This window comes from Calidris pugnax, unplaced genomic scaffold (assembly GCF_001431845.1).
Source record: "Calidris pugnax isolate Ruff unplaced genomic scaffold, ASM143184v1 scaffold41, whole genome shotgun sequence".
Classification (NCBI taxonomy): domain Eukaryota; kingdom Metazoa; phylum Chordata; class Aves; order Charadriiformes; family Scolopacidae; genus Calidris; species Calidris pugnax.
In genome coordinates, this window is record NW_015094509.1 from 19,890,997 (window position 1) to 19,915,663 (window position 24,667).

General features: G+C 42.2%; 1 protein-coding gene across 1 annotated transcript in view; it reads left to right on the forward strand.

Moving 5' to 3' along the window:
• Window positions 1-4,315: 4,315 nt before the first annotated feature.
• The window catches only part of FER1L6 (fer-1-like family member 6), a 79,643-nt gene continuing 59,291 nt past the window's right edge, over window positions 4,316-24,667 (forward strand). Inside the window, exon 1 of the mRNA XM_014965179.1 lies at window positions 4,316-4,435. Coding sequence (XP_014820665.1) covers window positions 4,416-4,435 — 20 coding nt within the window. The 5' untranslated portion in view covers window positions 4,316-4,415. The remainder of the gene's footprint in view (window positions 4,436-24,667) is intronic.

Genomic DNA, 24,667 nt, shown 5'->3' on the forward strand with positions numbered 1-24,667 from the left:
TTTGTCACAAAATGATGATAGATGCTTCATCTGCAAACAGGACATTTAGACATGACCACTGCGTAAATAAAATGTCCTTATAATGAAATTCTCAAGCGAATTTTCACAATAAACCTCTCCATTTGTCTATCTTTCCCCACTCCTCCTGAAACGTACGATAACCTCTGCCAGCTTTGCACCTGCCTGGGTGGAGCCCTTTTCCTCATTGCCTCTTCTCCCGTTTCTGTCTGGTGATGTGCTTTACCCAGACTGTCCTTCTCCTCGGCATTTCAGCGCACGACGTTACATTACTCGAACCCTCCCTTGCAAGCACAACAGCACTGTTCAAACTAATAATGATAACCATGTAATGAAAGCTAGCCACACCTTTTGGCTACTCTCATCTAAACTCTCTAATCAACTCGCCTCATCAGGGGTTGAGGAAATATTAGTGGATAAACATTTATGAGTCACAGAGGCTTCTAGAGGTCACCTGCCCGGGAAGCAGGAAAGTGCCCAGGCTCACGTAATCCCTCAGCCAGAGAGTTCTCTCAGATCAGCACGGCATCACTTAAGACAGATTCAGACCCACTTCTACTTACCCCCCCCCCCCCGCCCCCGAAAGAGACAACATCTTCCATGTTTGATCATCAGGTAGGTGTTTTGAAAAAAATGTTCCTGTGTTGTTCTTTATTTATTAGTGTCAATTAATACCAAACAAAATCCCACTGTCAGGACAGCAGGAGCCCCACTATGAATTTCCAATAGAGTCAATCATTATTGACTGTTTGTACTATAAAAGTCTATAAATACACCCAGTCATTTCTGTAACTATGTATTAATCCTAAGATAGTGGCAGTGCAAAAGCCTGGTATTGACACACCTTTCTTCTTCCTTTCTTCTGTGCAGGCAACACACCATCACAGCAGTCACTGCTTTTCAGCTCTCAGTATTTTGCAGCCTCCTCTGCCCCGGGGTGTTCAAGCAGATCAGACAGACCTCGTTGAACTCCTGGGTGACCCCCTCCAAGGCACTGAAGTGTCCCTCATTTATCTTTAATTCATTTCCCTTCCAAACTTAAGCAAACCAAATCAAATTACTGTCACAGTAATTCTGCGCATGTGTCTCTACACAGAGATTAATGCACTTGAATTTGTAAACTTTAAAAGTTAATTCAGATTAACTTCCCTGGCCACCCTGTGCAGCAAAGCCTTCAGTGGTTTCCCACAGAGCCGTGAGACTAGCATCTTCTAGGGAATTAGAGAAATGAAAATACCTAGGGTGAGATTAATGTCTCTCAAGCTCATAAAACCCTTTTCTGGTCCATGCAGGGCAGTGAGGTGCATCTCTGCTGTCCTCTTGTGGACCAAGGTACGTTAGGAAGTGCCCTGGAGTGGTGAATGGAGGGCAGCTGGACCCTGATGGGTGTTTGGCACCATGTCAGATGATTCTCCCTCCTTAAGATGGGTCAGTATCCTAAATGTGAAGGAAACAGCATTAGTTCTGTAATATAGTGATCAGTGATGGCTATAATGTCCCTTGAGCCAACTGTGCTCCAGAAAAATGCCCCAAATAATTATGAAGTGGAAGAGCTCAGCATTGTGAGAGGCAAAGTCCCCTGAATGTGGGAGCTGGACTAAGATTCATCCATAACAGCTTGGAATGACTTTGCAAAAAATTGAATTTCTGTCTTTTGTTTTATTCAAATCAGTTTTCAGAAATCATCCCTGCAGCATTACCTACTGAAAACGAGTGGATCACACTCAATTCCCTTAATCTGCTGTGTCACATGCCAAATGGGAACTGTATAAACACGGGCATCTAGTGCCACTGGAGGTGTCAGGGAGCTCAGCCACCCACAACGGCTAGCAGGTATGGGATGGGATCCACAGGGAACCCACGTATTTCTGGAGCAGTGAAGGGAGACTGGGATTTCCTGAAGCATCATAGATGGCACTGTTTGCCCCTGTCAAGGCAGAATCGCTCCATTTACTTCCTTATTGCTGGACCTGGGTCCTCTCCTGTCTCCAGTTGTTGTGCTGACGAGTGCCCATCTAGACGTCCCTAGAGCCCTTCCTTAGATGGCTGCTAGAAATACTTTGTCAGGATAAACTTATCTTTGTGTGAAGGAAGGAAGAACCAGCTCTACTGGTACCTTCATGGGCCTCACAGGGAACTGGTGAATATGGGATAAGTGCTTAAGATTGTGGTTTCATCAGCATCTGATCCAACCTGATGGTTCCATCTTCTCTCCTGTCCTTCCTCCTCCTCCCTGCGATGTGACAGCTCTCCCTCATTTCCTCCTGGCTTCAGGCTCATTGGTTCCTCCTGCAAGATAGTTCAAAATTGTCAACCCATTTCTGGTGGATTAGTGAGTTAAACTGGCTCAGAGCAGTGTTGCTATAGTTGGCATAATGTAAGCATCAGAAACACGGATGAGAGCAGAAGAGGCAATTGGCGAAGCGGAGTGGTGCCTCTCAGCAGCAGTGAATGGTTAAATTTGCTCAGATCGCTGCGTGATACCCCACAAAGGATAAATGTCTAAACTAGACAGCACAAATGTGTTCCTGAGTGTTTTCCCTAGTACCTAGAACATCTGTGCTGACTAGCCAAGTGCTAAAACAGACATAAAATCTAAAAATAATCAAACTTTTAAAAAGATCCAAAGAAATGTTGATATCCTTTATTGTGTCACTCTGACACAACCTGTTTTTAACCAAGATGGAGACCAGTTTCTGTTTGGAAAGATGTGAGTTACCCTTCACAACATAAGACATTCCTCTTGACAAGAGATCGAGCTTTTCTTCCCCAGAGATTAAGCTTTGTTTTTCTTCCCCATTTGCTCCTCAACACAACTCTTTGCCAGCACTTGAATGTGAATTGCAAAGCTACTGCACTGAGTAGCAGAAGGACTACGTATGCAAGGTACTGCATAGTGAGCCAGGTCTACTCTTTTTGTGTTAATTGTATTAATTGCAACAGCTTGTTTATCCTCTTTTGTGAATAACATTTTTTTAATACACAAAACAGGTTTACTTTTGCAGAACTGGGCAGTACAGTGAACTATGTACATATTTTTATATGAGAGATGAAATGATCAGCTAGTTAATACTCACTGTATTTGGTCAGCAGGTTGATGGTTGGTTAGTTTAATTAGGTTAAGCAAGACATTGCTAAAATATGCCTTTGCTTTGCCCCAAAGTTTACATTTGTATTGCTCTAAGAACTAACAGAAACGTTTTGTTTGCTGTATTGCTGTGACACTGTAGAGCATCATTTGCTGTATGAATAATTTGAAAATATTATACTGTGCTTGCAAATGCCCCAGGGAAATAAGGAGCTAGAATCATTCCCATATTGCACCTGCATAAGCTGTAGCTCAGAGATGATGCATGACTTGTGTGGTCACAGTAACATCGACATTGTTACAGGGAGCAGATTTCATCCTCAACCCTGCTGTAAATCCTGATATACCTGCATACACCATTGCCAGTATCAGGATATAGCATCATAAGACGGGATCACAGGAGAAATGAGGTTGTAAAGGCTGTTGGGAGGTCTTTAGTCAAACCTCTTGCTCCAAGCAGAGTCAACCATGAGCACAGATCAGGTTCCTCAGGCCTTTGCCCAACCAGGTATTGAGAATCTGCAAGGACAAAGACTGTACAGCCTCACTGAGCAGCTTGTGTTACTGCTGGGCTGTCCTCATCATGACAATATTTTTTTTTTGTATACCCAGGGCATACAGGGAGCAATACCTCTGAACCCTGGAAGGAACCAAACTCCAAGCTTTTCTTGTACATATCCACTCCACCAGTCTCTATTATCTTGGCCAAACTTCCATTGATTTCATTGAGATATTTGTAGACCAGGAAGATAGCTTAGACTGGTAAGTATGGAGAGGTCTGTGCATATGGAGAAGGAGCAGAAATTGTATTATTAGTGTGGCAAATACCTGACTTGCATGAAGCCCGATGAAGGAAGATGCATACCCCTTTTTGGCATAGTTGTACCTCAGAACATCTATTCTGTTGTGTTTCTGGAGCTATTTTGTGAGCCAAAATGGTGGCCGAGTCATAAGATTGTTCTACCTGACCACAGCAGCAGAAAGAACCCACTCGTGGCAGGAGGAGGAAGAAATGTCTTTGTAAAGGAGCACTGTGAGCCAAAACCACAGAATTTTGTAAGGCTTCACTAAGCAGCTAGCTACACTTGTACACTTCACTGCTTTGGGAAACCTTATCTAGAATGAAAGTCATGAATATCATTAAGTGTTTAAACAGCCTCACCCTACTGTGGCGGATATCTTGGTGAGTTAATCATAAACACTGGCAGAATCCCTATGGCAGCTCAAGGAAGAAAAGTGGTGTGTCTTGCAGGTGCTGGATGAGCTGCTGAAGGCCATTTTGACATCGGACATCAGGAAAGCGTAGGAGATGGAGGGAAAAAAGCCAAGGTAATGTCTCTTTTATTTTTCCCTTTTTTTTTTCTTTTCCCACTGAAAATATAAGGCATTCTGGAGCAAGAAAAATAATGTTTAGAAATACTTAAAGACTTGAAAATTTAACATTCAGGTACTTGCGTTAGGGTTTCATTTATGTCAGCAAATTTTATATTGGTAAAAGTTTATCCTTTATAAGTCCTTGAGGAAAGAGCATTAATTCCACCGAACTGCAAACAGGAGAAGATGAATGTTATGTCTTTAGGGTTTTCTTTTCCTATCCACTGTTTTTCAGAAGTGAAAGTCTTTGGGATTACTCTGGTTCACACTTGGTGTGCATCAGGTCATTGTGCAAGTAAGAGATCAACCTGGAGTGCCCTGGTCTGGGTCTTTGGGGCTCAAATGCACGAGAGTGGTTTCTGTGGTCTAACATCATTGGGATTTCTCTCTGTAGTTTTGTGATTCTGCCTTGAAGTATGTAGAAAGAGCAGGACATGCTTCTTAGGTAGATGCATGTATTCTGGACTTTACTCTGTGAGAACTTATTTTGATTTCAATAGGATGCATCTAAAGACAAAATTTGACGATTAAGTCTTTTAGTGCTTAGGCGCAGCAGCTGGAAATAATCTCATTTTCCTGAAATTAACCCAATTAATGATCTGAGGATTATCTCTAATTTGTGAAGTGCTTGTTTTTCATAAGGAAAGGATACTGGCTTTTTGCTGAATGAGAACAGAGGAATGTATGGATGCTTCTGCCTATGAGTGTATATGTATGCATATAACCTTGCTTATTTGTATGTTTCTGTATTTCTGTTTACAGTAAGATTATTGGTGTCCTGCGTATAGAGTATTTTCTTGTTTCTACTTTCTTTTGCAGTAGAGCTGAATGTGGTATTAGCAAACAAATTTTGTCCTGGCTGTGGTTGGCAAAATCCAGAACTTTGTCATGGATTTTATAGAGTCTTTACAGATTCAGAGATGTGGAACTGAGATAAAAGTTTGGCCAAAGTGCTCAGAGGGTTTGCCTGAGAACTTCCCATAAATTACTTTATATAAATAGTAAATAAATGATAGTAGTTAAATAAATTGAACATAATGACAGATTTTAATTTGTGCCTGCTCTAAATTCTAGGACAACTGCACAAGGTTTTGTGCGTGAAGAGAAAGTCATGTTTTGTTTCACTAGTTTGCTTCCTTCATTGAAAAAATCTAAGCAAATGTACCTAAAACTAATCTAGCATTAGCTCTGGTAAGATTTAGAGAAACTTTCCTATTTCTTCTATCGAAATAGATTTTTTTTCTGCTGAGAAAGAGAAACGGTTCTGGAACCAGACTCATTTACTGTTCTGTGGGTTTGATCCTGCAGAGAGCAGCAATCTCTGTTTGTTAGATGTTTGGGCTGTTGGATTAATCTCTGCACCAGAGAGTCCTCAGGCTCGAGGCTTTTAAAATTCACTCGAAACAGTTTATTAGCTTTGGAAAGTGATAATGGTGGTTTCTTTCTTGGATTCATCTCATTTCAGTTGATGTAGTTGATTTTTAAGAAGCCATAGTCACAATAATGCAAAGTGTTGCAAACAAGCAGTGCCAAAGCACTTGGGAATTTGAATTGTTCACGGGAAAATGTGAAATAGCACAATGGCATGAATCCAATCTGAAAAATATTAATACCAATTTCTTTTGCATCTTTTGCTTAGATGGCTCTTTCTGACATCAATAGATTTCTGCTCTGAGGATGCTGAACTATTTGGTTATTTCATGCAGTTCCTGGTCTCATTTTCTTATGTACTGCTGTTGTAACTTCAGAAGAGAACCTAGTTTCTATGAGTAGTAGGGAAATATGGGTAATATCAGAGCTGACATTCTACTTATTGATTCTGATTTTGTCTCAGATGCTGTTCTGGGATAGCTCTAGAGAAATAAGTAATTGCTATAGAGTTTGCATCAGCATACCCTGCAGCAGGATTTTATCCACTAAGAATACATGATGTGACTTTGGCTATTTATTAAGGTGTAAATGACTGATTTCAAAAAAATTGCACAATTATTACAAATGAGACCAAAAATTGTTTTACCATTGAAAGCAAAGTATGGTTGTTTTCAATTGTGTATATCTCTTTGCCACCCCAAGGCAAAGGCAGCTTTGGGCTGAGGTAGGCGGAAAAACCACACAACATGCAGCAAGGAAGGAGCTGGGCCTCTCCTTGGTGAGTTCGGGGAGGCTGCAAGAAGCATCTAGGTATGTGGACACTGTCACTGCTTTGAAGAAGGGTTTTGGTTTCTCTGTAAGCACTCATAGAATTGTGATCCCTCATTTTTTTGCTCCGTGCTATGGATTATCATCTGCACCACTGCTGTGGGAAAGGCTCGGGGAGAATCCCCTCATGAGCTTCCTTGAGGAGCATTTTACTCTCATCAGCCCTGTGCCTAATGGGCACAATCTTGTCCTCATGTGTGAGCATGAAATCAACATCTGCTGGGGCTCCGGGGCGCTGGTGTGTTTTGCTGGTCATGGTGACGTTTGGCATCTTCAGGCTCCATTATCGGTTGACCTCTCCTGACTTGGTTTCCTACTTCCAAGTGTGGGGTTTGGATGTGTCAGTGTTTGCAGTTTGGCTCAAGCCAGCACTTCTCCAGCCCTCATGTGTAAAAGTGCTGGTACATGAAAAACTTGAGAGTTCAGATTTAGAGTTCTGAGTATTGGGCTGTTGCTCAAGATACTCTTAATTCATAGCAAGCTGTGCACTATGGATGCAAATTTTGCTTGCTGGGAAAGGCAAAATCCAGCTGTATGACCTGTGTAGAAGTAGCTCCTGGAGATAATTCTGTAAGCACAGAAACCTTCTGCTGCTGATTTTGCACCTAGATAAAGGATGGTAGCTTATGAGGCCCAGAAACACTGAGAAACAAACAAACAAAGAAATCAATGTATTCTGAAGTATTTTGAGCAAGTACCTCCAGAACACTTTTTGCCTCAAGGATGCATAAAATGCAGCCTTCTTCCTCTTTCCTCATTACATGCCTTGAATAATTTTTCCTGGCATTTTCATGAGTCAGGGAGATGTGCAGACACTGGAGAGCAAATGTGTGCCTCCAGTAGGTGACCTGGGAAGTCTGGGAAAGCAAGGTTCTGGTTTCACACTCTGCTGATGGAGAAAGCTGCCGTGGGGAGAAAGGGATCTTCTACAGTCCCCTTTCCCCTGGGTAATGTAGGAACTCATTTGTGATCTGCTGTGACAACCAGCCACTTGGTGCACACATGGTGGCAGTGAAGCACTGGGACACCCCCTGCTATCGGTGAAACTGCTGCTCTTTGAATCAGGTCATTCCTCTTCTTCCTGACTCCTTGTTACTTTTTTATTGGTATTTTGTTTTCATGTTAGTGCCTTTTTATTGCTTATTACAGAGCTACTGTAAAAGCTCTGGGAGGTTGGCCTTCAGGTCTTGCTCCTAAAGCTGCTAATGGTATCACAGAATAACTTCACCTAACTAAAAGGAACTGCATGGAGATAAAAGGTGACTGATTATGAGGTCTTTGGATAGGACTTCGAAAACATGCATTGACTCCTGTGTGTAACACCAGCCTTGGATGCACACACCTCAGGAAAGTTTTGCTGAATTGCTTCTGATGCAGCTTTTACCCGCTTTCTGTTGTATTTAATGTTACTTGTACCAATATTTACTTCTGTTTTAAAGTCTTTATTAAAAGCCCATCAAATAAATATGTTCAATGGGGACCAGACATCTACAGGCATCTCCATTCCTGCAAAAAGCTTGCTACTCATAGGACACAACTCAGCCCTTTTTATCCTCAAAAGATGCCTGTATTGATTCGACGGGGCTTTGAAGAGGCACCACCAGGTGGCATTTGAAGACCAAAACACTGGTGGCACAGGCATGCTTTGCAATGTCATTTGCTCCTCCATCGGAACAGAGTGATGGATAATCTCACTCAAGAGTGGGGAGATTTGCTGACTCCAACCATCAGCAGGCAAGAACTCTCACCACGGTTTCCCCTTCACCAACCCAGAGAAACGCGGGCATCAAGTTACTCATGTAGAGCCCTGAGGTAGAACTACACTGGTCATGGTCATAAAAAGATGGGCTGTGCTTCATGTGGAGGTCAGTGCAAGAGCAGGGAAACCCTTATATTTGGGCTTCTCTAATGAAATCCCTGAGATTTTACAAAAACTTTTTTTTTTTTTTAACCTCAAAACACTCTAAACCTATCTCTGTATTTGAAATCTCTCTCTGACTCATTAAGAAAGTTTGATAGATGGTTATTTTGTTGGTTTTACACCCTCTTGCTCAGGTTTGCCACATGAGGATGAGATTAATCTGGACAAATGCAGATGTCTGAAGTGTCGAGACTCCCTTCCCAGTTGATGGGGAGAAATGAGCACTTCTGGTGTCTGATTCATTTGGACACATTTCTGATGTCTACTTGATATGGATTACCTGGGATGACTGGCCTACCTTTAGATGTCTGAAGCTAGGTGAGATAAATGTCACTAGTGTCTAGATGTGTGGCCACAGATCATGCTCAAATAAACACCATACTGTGAGTTTAATGGGGTATTTATGTCTTTTTCCTCTCATGCTTTTTGGTGGAAGTGCTGGCCGGGTGGCTGAGCTGGATCCAGCTGGTGTAAGCAGGGAAACTGTCAAGGAGACAGTCAACTAAAAGTCTAGCCTAAACTTCTTTTTCAATGTTTATCCATATTTCCTACTTTACTTACATGCAAGTCACTCTGGAAATCTTGTTTCCTGGGATTGTTTTCTTTTTTTCAGATGTACTTGTCAAATGTCAAAATTGAAGTGTATTTTTTCTGCTAGCTCTTTCTCTTGCTGCCTTCCGACAAAATGAGGTGGATTTTCTGGGCATTTTATAGAATTTCTGAAATACACAATCTTTTCAGTGACAATGGATATCTTATAATTTTTTTGTTTCTGGCTGTGCAGATTGAAGCCCCGCAAAAAGCCTGGAAGAACCATTATCCAACCTGCCCATGCAGACCGAGGCTGAGACATGACCACTCTGCCTGCTCAGCAGTGACTCTGGGATTCTATACTCTTAGAAAATAGGAAACTATTTGATTTAATTTAGCCTGCAACAACAGACATTTATGTTAAGTGAAATTACTTGGCATTTCCTGCAGTTAATGATCTATACTAATACAAAGCAACTCAATTGTGTCTGAACCCTGTCGTTTTGGGCTGTGTCTCTACCAAGCTGTAGCTCAGGGTTTTGGCTAACTCTAAAATGGTGTTTTAACCAGCACTGTCAGAAGTGGTGCCCTGGTAGAAGTGGCCAAAAAAGGCACATTACGATGGACTCCACAGATGGAAAACTATCAGGCATTGGTGTGTCCCTGCTGAAGGCAAAGTGGTCCGGAAGTTTTCTGTGCATTGTGGCTTCCTCCAAGACAGAGATGTTGTAGGATGATCTCTCCACTGAGAGAAAATAGTTGTATTGCCTCCTCCAGAGTGTCTCGTATTGCTCCACCTCATGCTCGCTTGTACTGGAGATTTGTTGGTGACAGGGAATTATAGAAGATAAAAAAGAGACTTGCTATAATGCACTCCTTGTGACAAAAATAAGTAATCCTTTCTAAAGCCAAAATCAGCTTTCACTTCTCACCTTTTTTTTTTTTTTTTTCACATGCTTTAACTATGTCCCAAATAATCCTGCCTTTTGTGAAAGCAGATAGGAGCTGTGAGCTATGACTTATAGCCCAGCTTCTGTAGGACCATTAACTTCTCTGTTCCTTGATTTTCCCATCTTTAAAAATGAGTCTATGCTTGCCTTCGCAAAGCTGTCTGAAATCCTCAGAAGAAAACATTTCTAGCTATTATCAGATAGATATTTCTGCTGCGTTACTGAGGAATAAACAAAAGGAATTGAGAAATAAACAAAAGGCAGCGGCTTCTGAATAGGGCTTATCACAGTAGGAAGGCAATAGGATGCTGGGTGGGATTATTCTGATTAATTTTAGGTATTGTACAGGATCCAGGCTGCTTGTTGTCATTGAGGGAAGTATTCCCGCTGAGAACAATTCACAGAATATGAGATAAGCCTTTGCTGTTAAATGCTGTCTGCAAGAGCCTGTCTGTCACCACCGGTCTATTGGGGGGGATCCTGCCTGCTAATAGGCAGTGGGACCCTCCCTTCCTCGACCCCAAAAATGATGGTCTTAGTGGGTGACTTTTATTTCAAGTTTGGGGCAATAGTCCTATTCACTACAGCTCAGCAGCTCTGTTAGGGATGGCAGCAAAAGGAAATCAATTGTGCTAGGGAAGAAATGTTTTTGAAATAGCGGATATGGAAAATTTCTTCAGTCATGTATCGCTTTCCTCCCTTGGTAATATAATATAATAATATAATAAAATAATATGAATACCCTGAGCAAGTTTACAGAAAACACTAAGCTGATGGGTGTGGTTGATTCACTAGAGGGATGGGATGCCTTCCAGAAGGACCCTGACAGGATTGAGGAGTAGGACCATGTAAACCTCATGAAGTTCAACAAGACCAAGAGCAAGTCCACATGGGTTGGGGCAATTCCCAATGTCAGTGCAGGCTGGGGGTAAGGAGGCTGAGAGCAGCCCTGTGGAGAAAGCCGCTTGTGGATGAAAAATTGGACATGAGCTGGTGAGGTATACTTGCAGCCTAGAAAGCAAATAGTGTCCTGGGCTGCATCAAATGAAGCATGGCAAGCAGGTGATTTTGCCCCTCTACTGTGCTCTTATGAGACCCCACCTGGAGTCCCCTGCCACAACTGTGTCCAGCTCTGGGGTCCCCAGCACCAGAAAGTCATAGACCTGTTGGAGCAAGTCCAACAAGTAAAGTCACAAGAACAATCAGAGCAATGGGACACCTCTCCTATGAAGAAAAGTTGAGAGATCTGGGGTTGTTCAGTCTGGAGAAGAGAAGGCTTCAGGGAGATCTTATTGTGGCCTTTCAATATATAAGGGGCACTTACGAGAAAGATAGATGAGGGGCAATGTTGTTAAACTGAAAAAGATTGGACATAAGGAAGAAATTCTTTATGATGAGGGTGGTGAGACACTGGTTGGTCTCTGGACCAGGTTGCCCAGAGAATTTGTGGATGCCCCATCCTTGGAAGTGTTCAAGACCAGGCTGGATGGGGTTTTGAGCAACTTGGTCTAGTGGGAGATGTCTCTGCCCATGGCAGGGGGGCTGGAACTCAGTGATCTCTAAGATCCCTTTCAACCCAAAACAATCTACGATTCTGTGATTCTATGAATAAAAGATTAATTATTTCCCTGTATGCTTATACAGATGGGGGCATATTAGTTATTCCTCCAACAATCTTTCTTCATGTAATAATCTGTATCTTATTTCATGTTTGTTTACTTTTCTTCTTTATTAAATAGTCCCAGTAGAATATGAATGAAATTTGAAGCATGAGGCTTGCAGACCTGATCCTTCACAAGGAAGCTCATTCCAAATTTTTATTTGGAGACAAGCTCCTTGCCAGATTATGCACACAGCTATTTTTGGCCAGCCATTTCCATCTCTGATACTAACAATGCTTGCAGCAATTGCTGGAGCTTGGCTGCTTCCAAGCACCTTCAGTAATACTGAAGTAATTGAAAATGCTGAGTTCAACCAAATGTGCTTATTGTTGACAAAGTGTGAATCATACCCCAGAACAGCAAGCTCCTTTGAGTTGCACCCTGGGAAGGCAGGCTGCTCTCAGGGGCATTGATGAGAAGCAAATATTGAGACATAAAGATGTTTATTTTAGGCTCTAGTAGTGCTCTAATCATTATATACAGCCTTTGTTTGAACATCTTCCCTCCGACTCCAGTAAAATAAAGGAACAATATTGATGAATGATGCCATATTGATGGCTATGATAAAAGTGGAGGGAGGAGATCTGCAAGATACAGCTGACTTTGAATGAAAGGATGATTTTGTGGAAAATCTGGGCTGGTTGCACACTTTCTTTTTACAAGTTTGGGCTTTCTGTGGCAAATGGAAAGTGAATTGCTGCAGTACTGGTTGAGACTGATTTCCCATCCAGTTTAAAAGGGTTTGGCAGCCCCAACATGAAGTACATGTACTTGTGGCTGGCCATTGCTACTTCCCTGATCAGCACCTCCAGCAGGTCACCTGGTGCTGAGTGGCAGCTACCCAGTGTCCTGCTTGGAGTCCTGGGAAGCTTCCTGGGATTTGGCTTGGGAAACAACCTAATGCTCTACAAATAATTGTTCAAGGTGATATTTTTTTCTCTCTCTCATGACTAGTTCAGGACGGAGAAGAAAGGAGTTTATTTGACCTGGCAGGGTAGAGGCTATCCAGAGGGACAATCAAATCACCCTGCAATGATTCTGTCTGAACTTGGACACAATTGCTGTACCAGCTATTTAATAAAATGCTCAGTTTAAACTCAGTATCTATAGAAAAGCTGAAGGCAGCATCTGCTCTTCTGGCTTTCAAAAGATGTAAGTCTGTTATGAAGATAATCCTCTAAAATCGTACTGAAGATTAATTTGAAAGTTTTGCAGAACAGGAGGTTATTCTGGAAAATACGGCTGCTAAACTCCAACATTTCACAGCCCCACTGAGCCAGAAATAAACGAATTCTTAGCACTTCAAGAGAAGTGGGATATTCATCCTGTTTCAAGAAATGTCAGAAACACCTGCTGGTAGCCTCCTTATCTGGGAGTGTCTTTTACATTGGTCAACACCTGTCTTGTTACTTATTCAGACCAGGACTGATGTAGGCACAATAATAACAGATTTATGCTGGAAGGATAGGCTTAAAAAGGAAAGAGATCCAGTGTTGGTGAAGTAGGATCACAGGAACATAGGAATTGAAAAGTTGTTGTCAGCACATGGGCAATGCAAAAATCATGACTTTAATCTCATACCTACACAGCTGTAAATAGACAACTATATTATGTGCTCAAGAATTGGCAGTAGCTTGTAGTAAAACTCTGGGAGGGCAACCTACATCCCTTCTCCTCCACATGTGCCCATCAGGGTCCTTGCTACAACATTTCTGGTGATAAAATAAAATTTTAAAAAAGGCTGGCTGCCAGATAGAGTGACTTTTTAGCTGCTTTGTGCTCAGACACCCTTTTGTTTACAGAAACCAACCTTCTTGGCCAGCTGAAACGTCTTTAAACTTCATGTCTACTTGGTAGAGAATCTTACCATGTATGTGATTAGCTCAGGTGCTAGCACTTCCTACAGCAAACAGTCTGGTTTTGTTCCTTTGCCAGAAAGGATTCATTTGGGATTAATACTTCCCTGCTGAACAGCCAACAGTTATGTTCCAGTGCAAACACCTTGCTGATAAAACAGAAGCATCTTTGCAAATGTCACTGCTTAATTGGCAGCACAGAATATTTTATGTCATCACTGGAGAATGATGAACTGGTCAGAAGTTTGGAGGTTGTATTGGTGGGATGTGGTTTTGGGCCAAGAATCCTGGATGCAGGACCCTGCACTGAGCAAAAGGTAGAGCATTGTATCTTTATCAGAGCATGAGAGAGCCCATGGCTTTGCCTTTGGGACCAACAGGGTTCAGTAAAAAATAGGGCATCCCTAAGGATGTCTCATATCCACAAGCCAGGCGTCCTTCAATGACTGGGAATGTGTGTGTGGGGGAGGGAGGGAGAGGAGTTAAAAGTTAAACCCTGTGGCTTGATTTGTACTTTGACAAAAGACCAACTTCTGACTTGGGAATGATCCTACAACCATGCCCAAACCTTACATCTTACTGTGTGCTAAGTCCACCCAGATGAACTTATTATTCCTCTCCCATTCTAGCTCCACAGTAATTTGCTGACAAATCTTGCCAACAGTCTTCAGAAAGTTGAAGATTAAGTATGTTCGGGGTACTGTAAAATAACAAGCCCCTTTGGGAGAAGCAGGATGCACAGCTGAGCTACAGAACACAGGCTTGTGGCCCTTCTCTATAACCACTGTGGTTTCAATCAGAGCACTTCTGAAACAACACTTAAGTCTCCTGAAGCTCTTCCCATGGGACAGGTAAATGTTTTAAATCCATTAACTTAACAGACCACCCAAAACTCGGGAAGTTAATGGTTGTGGCAGGAGTGAGGCCAGAAATAGACTCTATATCTTGACTTCCTTCTTACCCTTACCCTTTCACCGGAGACCTGGCTTAGCCCAGGACTGGTCTGTTTTTTTTTTTTTTTTATGAAGAAGAGGGGCTGAGTCACTTTTTAAATGTATTGACTATTGAAAACCTCCCCTTATGTAAGCTTTCTGTTTCTTTACACTCCTATGACTTGGTGCTGGGCAGAACCCCCACCTTGGTTTATCAGGCAGCTCCGAGAAACACCCCTTTTGTAAATACAAGGGAGTTTTCTGTTCAGTCTCAGGTAAAATGAAAGCCCAGCACTTTCTGTTGAGCTGTTCTCGTGGTACAGAGCAGTTCATCGGGCAGGGGGATTTCTGTCCTCCACTGCCTTGCACAGCCAGCACGAAGGCATCGGTGCTGTGGCCGACAGGTGATGCTCACAGCCCGGTGCGGGGGGTGTTTCTACTGGATGGCAATGGGAGACGCAAAGCCCAGCCGGTCTCCCAGCACAGTGGGAAAAAATAAATGAGTTCAACAAGTATTACCGGGGATGGATTTACTAGGGGAGGGGAGAAAAGAGGCAAGGCTTAGGGAAACATCACCCCCCAGGCAGTGATCTGTGATGTGTTTTGTGATCTGTGAAGGACAGGTGGTGAAGGCAGGGGACCTGCGTGGCTGTTTGTTGTCGCTTTCCTGTGTTAACGTCACAGCTGGAAGCAGCCGCCTTTATTTTACAACATTTCAATAAGATGTTGTCAACAACCTGCTGAAGAAAGCTTCTGTTTTGGCCAACGCCTCCCTGAAGCCTGTTATCCTAGTCCCGGGCACTGTGCCCTTCAGGGAATATTTACTGCATGCCACAGCAATAGCCATAATTATTCTGGTGATATTTTTCACTGCCAGTGAAAATGGCAATTACAATGGCAGCTAGAGGCCAGGACTCCACTGTGTTTGGGCCAGGATATGTGCACAGAGGTAGTCTCTGTCCCAGCTGAAAGGATAACTATGTGGTCCTTCCTGGCTGTGAGAACAGCAGATAGCACCCTCACAACTTTTCCTTACCATTACTACAGTTAGTTATAAAATAAGTCAGTGGGGCTTCTCCTCTATGCCAACACTTCCCAGTCTGGAGGCACATGGACTGAGGACCAGCGTACACGTTTACATCCATGTCTTTCAGCATTAAGTCTCCTCTTAAAAAGCCCTGTAGGCAGCTAAAGAAAGGCAGGCGTCCCATATAAACTGGGGGCTGATTTACACCTCTTTGCACATTGAACCTTGACTGTTAAAGCTCCTAAGTCTGAAAATATTTCAAATGTTCAAACAAAATTAAACAGTCAAACCACAGAAAATCTCTTCTTCTTCCTTCTTGCCAATAAAGTAACTCCTCTTTAGACCTCTTAAGCAAGAGCTGGTTTTGTTACCATCTCAAAAAAAAAAAAAAAAGAAAAGAAAAGAAAAAAGTTTTGATTAGGAGAGAGCAACTGCTAAAAGGTCACCCCAGCTTTTGCTGCTCAAGTACTAATTGCATGCTCAGGGTAGAGCCACTGTTACCAGCTGAGGAAAGGAGATGCTTGCTGTTTCAGTTCTTATAGGAAGCTTTGTGCACTTAGGAAGGAAGCTGTTTGGGACCCAGATGGTGTAGGTGGCTTGCAGCCTTTCTAAGGAGACTTTGGTTGCCTGTCAGGATAGGATGCTGGTGAGCAAAACTGATCAGGCACTGGTGGGTGCCCAGGACTGTCTCTCTGTGAGACCTCTGCAGAGCTGCTAGTTCAGCTCATTCAGTTGCAAATTTTAGGGAAAGGTAGGAAAACTGTTCTTTGTTGGTAATTAATATTTTCTGAATTCAGCTCTGCAAGAGAGATGTAGCTGGAAGTCATGCAGTGAAAATTTGATGTTGTCTTTTTGTCTTTTTTTGAGAGGGCTCACTGGCTGCTCGTGGTGTTTGGGTTTTCATCTAGAAACGCAGTGCTGTAAAACCTGATGTTGGTGAATGTGTGTGTTGTGTGGCATGTCCCAAGGGATCACACTGTTCTGCTGTCAAGGAACTCGATGATCTTTAAGGTCCCTTCCAACTCTAACCATTCTATGAAGTCTCCCTGAGCTAGATGTGCTATTATACATATTGCTATACCCTTCCTTAGATTAGCTCCTAGTTTTCACTGAAGAAGTTATTTAGCCTTTTAAGGGAATCAGAGAGCTAAAGCAACACTAACTGCCTGGGGCATAGGCACATCACCGCCAAAGGCATGTGCTGCTGGTGATTTCTGTTATTGTTATTATTCCTTATGGTGGCTTGTTTGGTTTAAAAAGGGAAGGAAGATGAGAGTAAGTAAGAGAAGAAATTGAAGAAAAGCACCCCCGTAAAAGACCAAAGTAAGAACTTGGGGCTAACTGTGAACTTCAGAAGGGTGAATGAAAAAAAGCAATTCATTTTCTGCTCCACTGGAGAAAAGGGGATTTGGCACATGCTTTTTAAAGATATAGGATTGTATGAGATATCTGATTTAATTACCGTTTTTCCTCCTAGCAGAGCTTTGCCCAACCACTCAAGTCAAACAAGGGTATGATCGGCAGGGCAGCTTCTGGACAGCTAGGCTGGAAGCCTGTCCCTTGTTGAACTGAGGCAGAGCAAATAAACTTGACCTGCAGAAGCAGCTGTCTCCAAAAAGTCACCCAAAAGAAACAAGAGGATGTAGAATTTTGAACGTGGCTGATCACTTGGGTTAAACTGCCTAACGTTGTTATTTCTCTGCTGTACTTCTCACTCCAGTAAAGCCACTGATGCTTCACGTGCACGTTCCCTTCATCACAGCAAGGAACTTAATTCTGTGTCCTGGAAGAATGAATCCCCTGACTCTGCTGTGGTTCAAATACTTAATTCCAAAGATACCTGCAAAGAGATGTTCAGCCTCATGGTAATAATCCTCTCTATAGGCCAGTTCCCATAATAAAAGACTCTATTATCTGTTATCTTCTCTATAGGTCAGTTCCATAATAACAGACTGTCCTCTCCATGGGTCAGTTACAGTGCCTCTGTAACCTGTTCTCAGCAAGGACTGGAGTATGCCCAGGAGGAAATGTCAAGGAAGTAACTGTACATATAAGACCGGAGGCAAGAGTGGTGAATAATGTGAAAGTTTACTAACTAAAAATAACACATATTAATCCTTTTAACTGGGTGAGATGGGAGGAGTAGAAGGGGGAACCACATTCCCAAGCCCTGTATGTTGGGCTGCAATAGAGAGAAGTCAAGCAAGTTATGGGTGGAAAAAGTGAGAAAACAGAGAAAAAGAAACTGTGGTTTTATTAAATAATAACTGGGCGTAAATACATGAGCACTTAACATAGACCTGTTTTTCCCAACAGTGGTTGCTTGGTCTGTCTGAAATCTAAAGCTTTGCAAAGTGTCTTGGTGGGTGCGAAAATCTCAGTGTCCTTTTAGCTTGGAGCTGTTGCTCGAGGGCAGCGTGTGGCTCACTGGTTTGCTCCCACAGGTCTCTGCAGAGCAAGAGTAGTCAGTGTTTGCACAAGGATAAGTCTTTGCTCTTGTTCAGTGTTTACCAACTTAACTAACCAGGCACTACGCTTGCTACCAGCAAGTAGCAAACTTCAGTGCAGCCTTAAATGCAAATATCAGCTTGGAGAGACTGTTCCTGATGTAAAAGGTAGTGACTGGAAGAAAGACAGAAGGATGGACCCCTCAGCAGTGGTACCTCAGGCCCACAGGTATGTCTAATATCCTCAAGTAATTCTTCCAAGGTTTGAGTTAAATTCAGCTACTTATATTTAAAGAACTCTTCTTAAAGGAGAAGAAAATAAATGAGTTGTTCAATGCTTGTTTAACTGTTCCTGGCAGATATGATTATTATTGCTGGTATTTACCTATTCCATACTGCTCTTTTGCTTTCTTTAATCATTTCTACCTGCAGAAAATCATGGTAGACTTTCTGAGACCAGCACTTGATGGCTCAAGCTCCCTGTGGAGGGAGGAAAGGATTCTAGGAGGGGGAGGAACAGGAGAAAAGAACCTCCAGTGTGTAATAACCCCGTTCTTTGTTTTGTAGGCATATATTAGTATTTAGTAGATCTGTTACCCAGCTCTTGTTAATTGACATAAGACAAGTCATTGAAAATGACCACTAATTTGCACCTGTTCAGGATGTGGCGTCTTTGCTGTCATGACTCATGATGTATAAGGGTGCTAAACCTGTCAATAAAAAGTCATTGCTTTTCTGCAGAAGGGACAATATTTGAAAGAACCAAGGCTGTATATACCTGGGTAAATGGCCACTGTTTGCAAAGGTCCTGTTCCATGGTGCTGCTGTCTCTGAAGCCTTCTCAGAGCTTTGGAGTTTAAGATCATTTGTGGCAGAACTGTGCGCAATTCAAAAGTTCAAATTATAGGTTGTTCAGAGCATGTTTGAATATACTTGGCATTTCTTCTTCCAGATCATCTTTTAGTCATTCTGCATATAACAGTGTATAGGGAAATAATTTTTTTTAATTAAAATGCTAAAAGCATGGAAGCAACTGGGTCAAACCATAAGGTCTTCTTCACCCTAGCGTCTGCCTCCCAAGAGGGGCCAAGGGCAGATGCTTGGGAAAAGAGTCTGTGAAGCAGGTATGAGGGAGGAGAGATCCTGCCCTTAGCAGTCTGATGCAGTTAGGAAGTTTACGAGCTGGATGGATATTGGACCCTCTGGCCACAAGCTTCATAAATTTACCTGAAATCTCTTTGAATTCTTTGGTCTCAACAACCTTCCTTGTAATGTACCTTATGATTTATGTGTCTCACCAAAGAACACTTCTGCTCATTGGTTTTAAACTTGTTACATGATAATGTAATTGGGTGCTCCCATTTTTTGGTCTGGGGACCGAAACTGAGAAACTCCTTCTCTATTCATCTCTCCCTACCACTCACTATTTTACAGTTTACTTCCAAATATAATTTCAGCTGCAGTCAGACAATACAGTAGATCCAGGTACCCCTCAAGAACGTGGTGATCACATGAGGCCATGCTAATTGGGGATGAACTTACCTTCCTGTTCAAGTGTTTTCCAGGAATGGATTAGTTTTTTCACTATCAGACTTTATACTGGATTAGGTATAAATATACCTAATTTTTGGAAAAAGCTTATGTTGTGTGTTTTGGTCATTCTGACAGAAATGTGATAATGAACTCATATGTGATTCAAATTTAGCATGACGGCCAGGTGTCCCAGCCAGGGACAGATCTGGTATTTATGATCAGGGAACCACCAGAACATGAGAAATACCCTTTGAGGTCAGATCCAGTACCATCTGGCACAGTGCTCTGTCTCCAGCAGTGGCAAAAGGAGGTGATATTCAGGGAGAGCACACAGGCCTGAACACTCTCTGTGCTCTGTTCCCCAGCATCCAGAACATTTTTATCATGAGTGTTAATGGATACATCCCTGCCTGGTCCTTTTAGTGTTTTCTAGACCTCTTTCATCAAGTGCATCCTCATTCTAGTGTTGTGGGTTTTGTTGAGTAACAAGCAGCTCTGCTTTCACCTTATTCACCAGCTTAATTTTATAAACTTTGATCCTATTTCCACTTAGTCACCACTTCTCCGACTGAAGAGTCACAGCTGTTTCAGTTTCTCATAAGGTGGCTTCTCCTACCCTTTTTCTGCACCTCCTCTAACCCCGTTGTCTTACTTGAGAGGTGAAGAACAAAGCATCATACGGTAGCTGAGATCTCAACCTGAATTATTCTGTGATCCTGTCTTACAATCTTGTGTGGGCTCGCCAGCACTTTAGACGTAAAATGACACTCACTGACTTCTTCATAATATCCATCCTGACAATACCCCACACTGTTGGCTTTTTTTTTCTTTCACTGATCCTGCACACTGAGTTGCTGGTTTCAGAGACCACCAGTGATGATTCCAGGACTGTCTCCTTGAGTTGATAGCCAGTTCAGTGCTTCTCAGGCATGCTTGATCACTTTTACCTCACTGCCCCACCTTAAAAAACACGGGCTATCATCTCTTTTCCAGCCTGAATAGTCTCTGCCAGGAGCCATTACCCTCCTCTCATCACACTTACCACTCTTTTCTGCACATTCATGAGTTTTGAGTTCCTTTTGAGAGGGGCAATCAGAGCAGCAAACAGTAGCCAAAATGCAGTAATTCAGTGGTGTATGATGTTTCCTGTCATATTTTTATCTTATTTTTTACACTTCCCAATGGCCGATTACAGTTTTTGATGGCCGCAGTGCAGTAAACTGAAATTTTACAGAGAATTCTCCACGAAGAGAGCAGAATGTCTTTCCTGAGTTGTAATAGCTAATTTAGAGCCTGTTCTTGAATGTTCAGAGTTGGTGTATAACTAATACTGACCACAGAATTGTCATCTTGCAATTTTGTTTTCTTATTGATGAGATATTAATATATATTATTAATGTCATATGTAATTCTCATAGTGACAATAATGATAAAATGTCATAGTGTCACATAGATATGAAAACTTCCCAAGCTTCAGAACTGATACATGTTTGTGTGTGACAGCTGTTTTTTAAATAACAGCTTGTCATACAGGATTGTGTACTTACCTTCTTGAGGAGCTGAAGCTTTTCCATTGCAAATCCTTGCACCTGTCAAAATAGTGGAACCAGTGGGAAATCAGGAAAAATGGGGAAAAGTTAAGACAGCTAGTGAGAGCTCTGGGCTGTGAAAGAACCACAGCAGAAATAATGGATTTTAGGATAAAAAGAGTCTCATTACTGAATCAGAATAAGGTATCTGGCAATATACTGCATGAAACAACCCTGCCCTGGCAAAGGAGATAAATTACATGAATACACAGGCAAAATGTTCCCTTAACTTTTGTAATCCTGAGAAAAGAAGGCATGAAATGAGTACATCATTAACCATTCATTAAGTTTTTTTTTACTTTCCATATGTCCAAGAAAATAGATAATATTTTATTTAGCCCTCTTTGACAATTAAATATAATGCAAAAAATTTCTTCCCTGGGACTTCATTTATTATAACAAATGACATGCTAGCTTAATAAAAAATGTTTCTGAATTCACCAATTATGCTTGCATTATAGTTTTAGATTGATTAGGCTATTTATTTTGAAGCCCCATCTTTGTATTGTAATTATGTTTTATTCTTTGAAATGAGTGGTTTAAATTAGGAGATGATTTACTTTTTATTTCCTTGACTAGTACATATTGTGGAAGTGATAAAATTAGGCAGGAGTATTTCTTATGTTTTTGCTTTTAAAAGGAAAGAGAAAACACTTTTATAACTGTGAGAATTGGGTTATTTTTTGCTTGTGTTTATTTGATAAAAATTAGAACTAATTATATGGAGATAATTATTCACCTAGTGCCATACCGTTTGATCTACTGCAAAACTCTTTGGAAAAGAAAGTTATACTTAAAGAAGCAGAATTTTAACGAGCTGCAAAAAACAGGATACACACTTACTAAATGCAAATAATAAAATGCGAAGATACAGAGCCACCTATCAAATTTTACATTCATGTCTGAGAAGGCTGAAGGCTGTTTTTCCTCTTTCTTCAGTGTCTAACACTTTCTCAGCCAAGGCAGTCACTTACCCATAGCTTTACAATCCTTAAGCACTGGATCTGGCTCGGATCTGAGCTGCACAAACCTTTGATCGTCCCTGAACTAAATCATTTTGATGGTGTCAAAAAGTTTTCTGAGGTTGCTGCTTCCAGGGAGGAAGGGACTTGGGGGAAAAGCAAGGCAGCTGCTCCAACAAGGGTTTTCTGCTGCCGGGAGCACGCTGGCAGCTCACTCACCCTCTCCACATGAGGACTTCTTGATGGTCTCAGGAGACATACTGGATAAAACAGAGGGTTTTTTTCCTGTGTCTGCCCTCTGTGTTTCCAAATCTCTCTCCCTCATGTTGTTCCTCTGTGCCCACCAGGAGCACAGCTCATATGCCAGCACTAGGGAAGGGCTCATGGCTGCAAAAATGGTCCTTGCAAGTGTCTTGGTCTAGTGCGGGTTAAGCCCAAGACTGGATTTGGCTTGAACAGAGGTACAAAGCTGCACTGAGAGGGGGGCCTTGTGGAAGAGCACAGAAGGTCCCTCCTTGAGCTACGCAAGCCTATGCTTAGATGGCTTAAGTTATTCTTCTGACTTTATAACCAATGGAGAATGATTTCTGCCATTCTACATCTATGGTGAGTTAGATAACCTGCACCCTAGACCTGCCTCTTTGTCTCTGGATGACATGTGACCATTCCCACAGCAAGAAGCTGTTCTCCTCATATGTCAGTTCTCCGAGAACATGGACATCTGGAAGTATTTTGCTGCAAGAAGAACCTAAGTTTAAACAATGTAAAGAAACTCCAAGGAGACTCAGTATTTAGTAAGGTCACTTTACTCTCTTGCTGACAACTCTAATGTGCTTTTTTTGCCAGCTTTCCTTTAAATTAGACTGCAAATTGCAATTATCGGATATCTGAGAGAACATTATGCAGTGCAAGAAGTGATCATGAAGCCTCTGTGATGATGTGACAGCTTAAATGAAAAAGAAAGGGCATGAAAGGATTTTTTGGAAAGCTAACAAGCTGGAAAGCTGGAAGCTGCCATGGGTAAATCTTGATGAGAGGACAACACAGTTTGTGAGTCTTTTTCAAAAAGAGTATGAAAATTAATTCAGAGACCCAGTAGACCTGTGGCACTGATAATGGGAAATGAACCCTTGTATTTACAGATTTCTGGTGCATATACAACGTCCTGAGTATAGTCCCCCTCAGTTTTAGTCTGGAGAAGAGAAGACTGAGGGGGGATCTGATCAATGCCTACAAATACTTAAAGGGTGGGTGTCAAGAGGATGGGGCCAGTCTTTTTTTCAGTGGTTCCCAGTGACAGGACAAGAGGTAACAGGCACAAACTTGAACATAAGAAGTTCCATCTAAACATGAGGAGGAACTTCTTTACTTTGAGGGTGACAGAGCCCTGGAACAGGGTGCCCAGAGAGGTGGTAGAGTCTCCGTCTCTGGAGACATTCAAAACCCGCCTGGACAAGTTCCTGTGCAACCTGCTCTGCATGGAACTGCTTTGGCAGGGGGTTTGGACTAGAGGTCCCTTCCAGCCCCATACAATTCTGTGATTCTGTGATGGTCAAATGTTGTGATATGGCTGGTGTCCTAGTCTTATTTACTATTTATATAAGGGAAACCTCAATGAATCAGTCATAAACTAGAGCCCACATTTTCACTGTATGTACATAGAAGAGAAAAAGTTGTCCTTACTCCATATTTTTTTACAATCCCTGTGTGGAAGGAGTTAGGAGACACAGTCCTCTTTGAACTAAGCAATGTTCTTGATTAGTCAAGATGGGTGATTTTAAATTGCTTCTAATCAAGGCATTTACAAATGTTGGTAAAAAACTGCTGGTAGCTTGTAGGAACTCTTTCTTTCAGAGGGGTTTCTGCATGGCCACAGCTGAGACAGCCCTTGGCTGAGGTAACCGGTGGGAACTGGGGTGCAGGAGATCTCAGGTGCACCCTGATGCCTCTCTGTGCCTGAACCTCTGGGAGACTAAAAAGCTGAGATTGAAATCTGGTTTCCTTCAAAGATAGATTTTGCTGTTGGCACCTGTGGAGTCATCCCAAGCTTGGCTGTTTCTCTTTCTGTCACTCTGTGGCACCTTCTGCAGTTCTGTCTTTAAGCAGTTTGGGTGTTATGTAAATATAATAATCATGGAAGACAGCCCAGTTTCCACATCAGGCTTTATTAATGGCCATTCCCTCCAGTTGTCCTCTGCCTCCTGCTTTGCTTGAGCCATTTTTTGCCATAGTACTACATTCCCACTCGTACTGGTCAGGTTTTGGCTTTACTTGACCCACTGAAGTTGTGCATTTTCTGCGATTGTGCCCAGCATTGCTAACATTCCTCTTGGGCCTGGCCAGTAAGCTTAATTTGCTTGCTCTAAATGCAACTTTTAAATGTTATCAGCTTCCCTTTCCAGGTTGCGGTAACTTTCCCTCCATAGCTAAATGCACCTCAAGTTTGCAGGTGATTTCAGATGTTTGAGCAGTGATTGCTCTCAGGTTTGCTCAGCTCGTAGGTGCCTGCCTGTTTGGGCTACTTAGGCTCTGCGCTCCCCCAGCTCAGTTTTTATTCTTACAGCAATTTAGGCAAACAA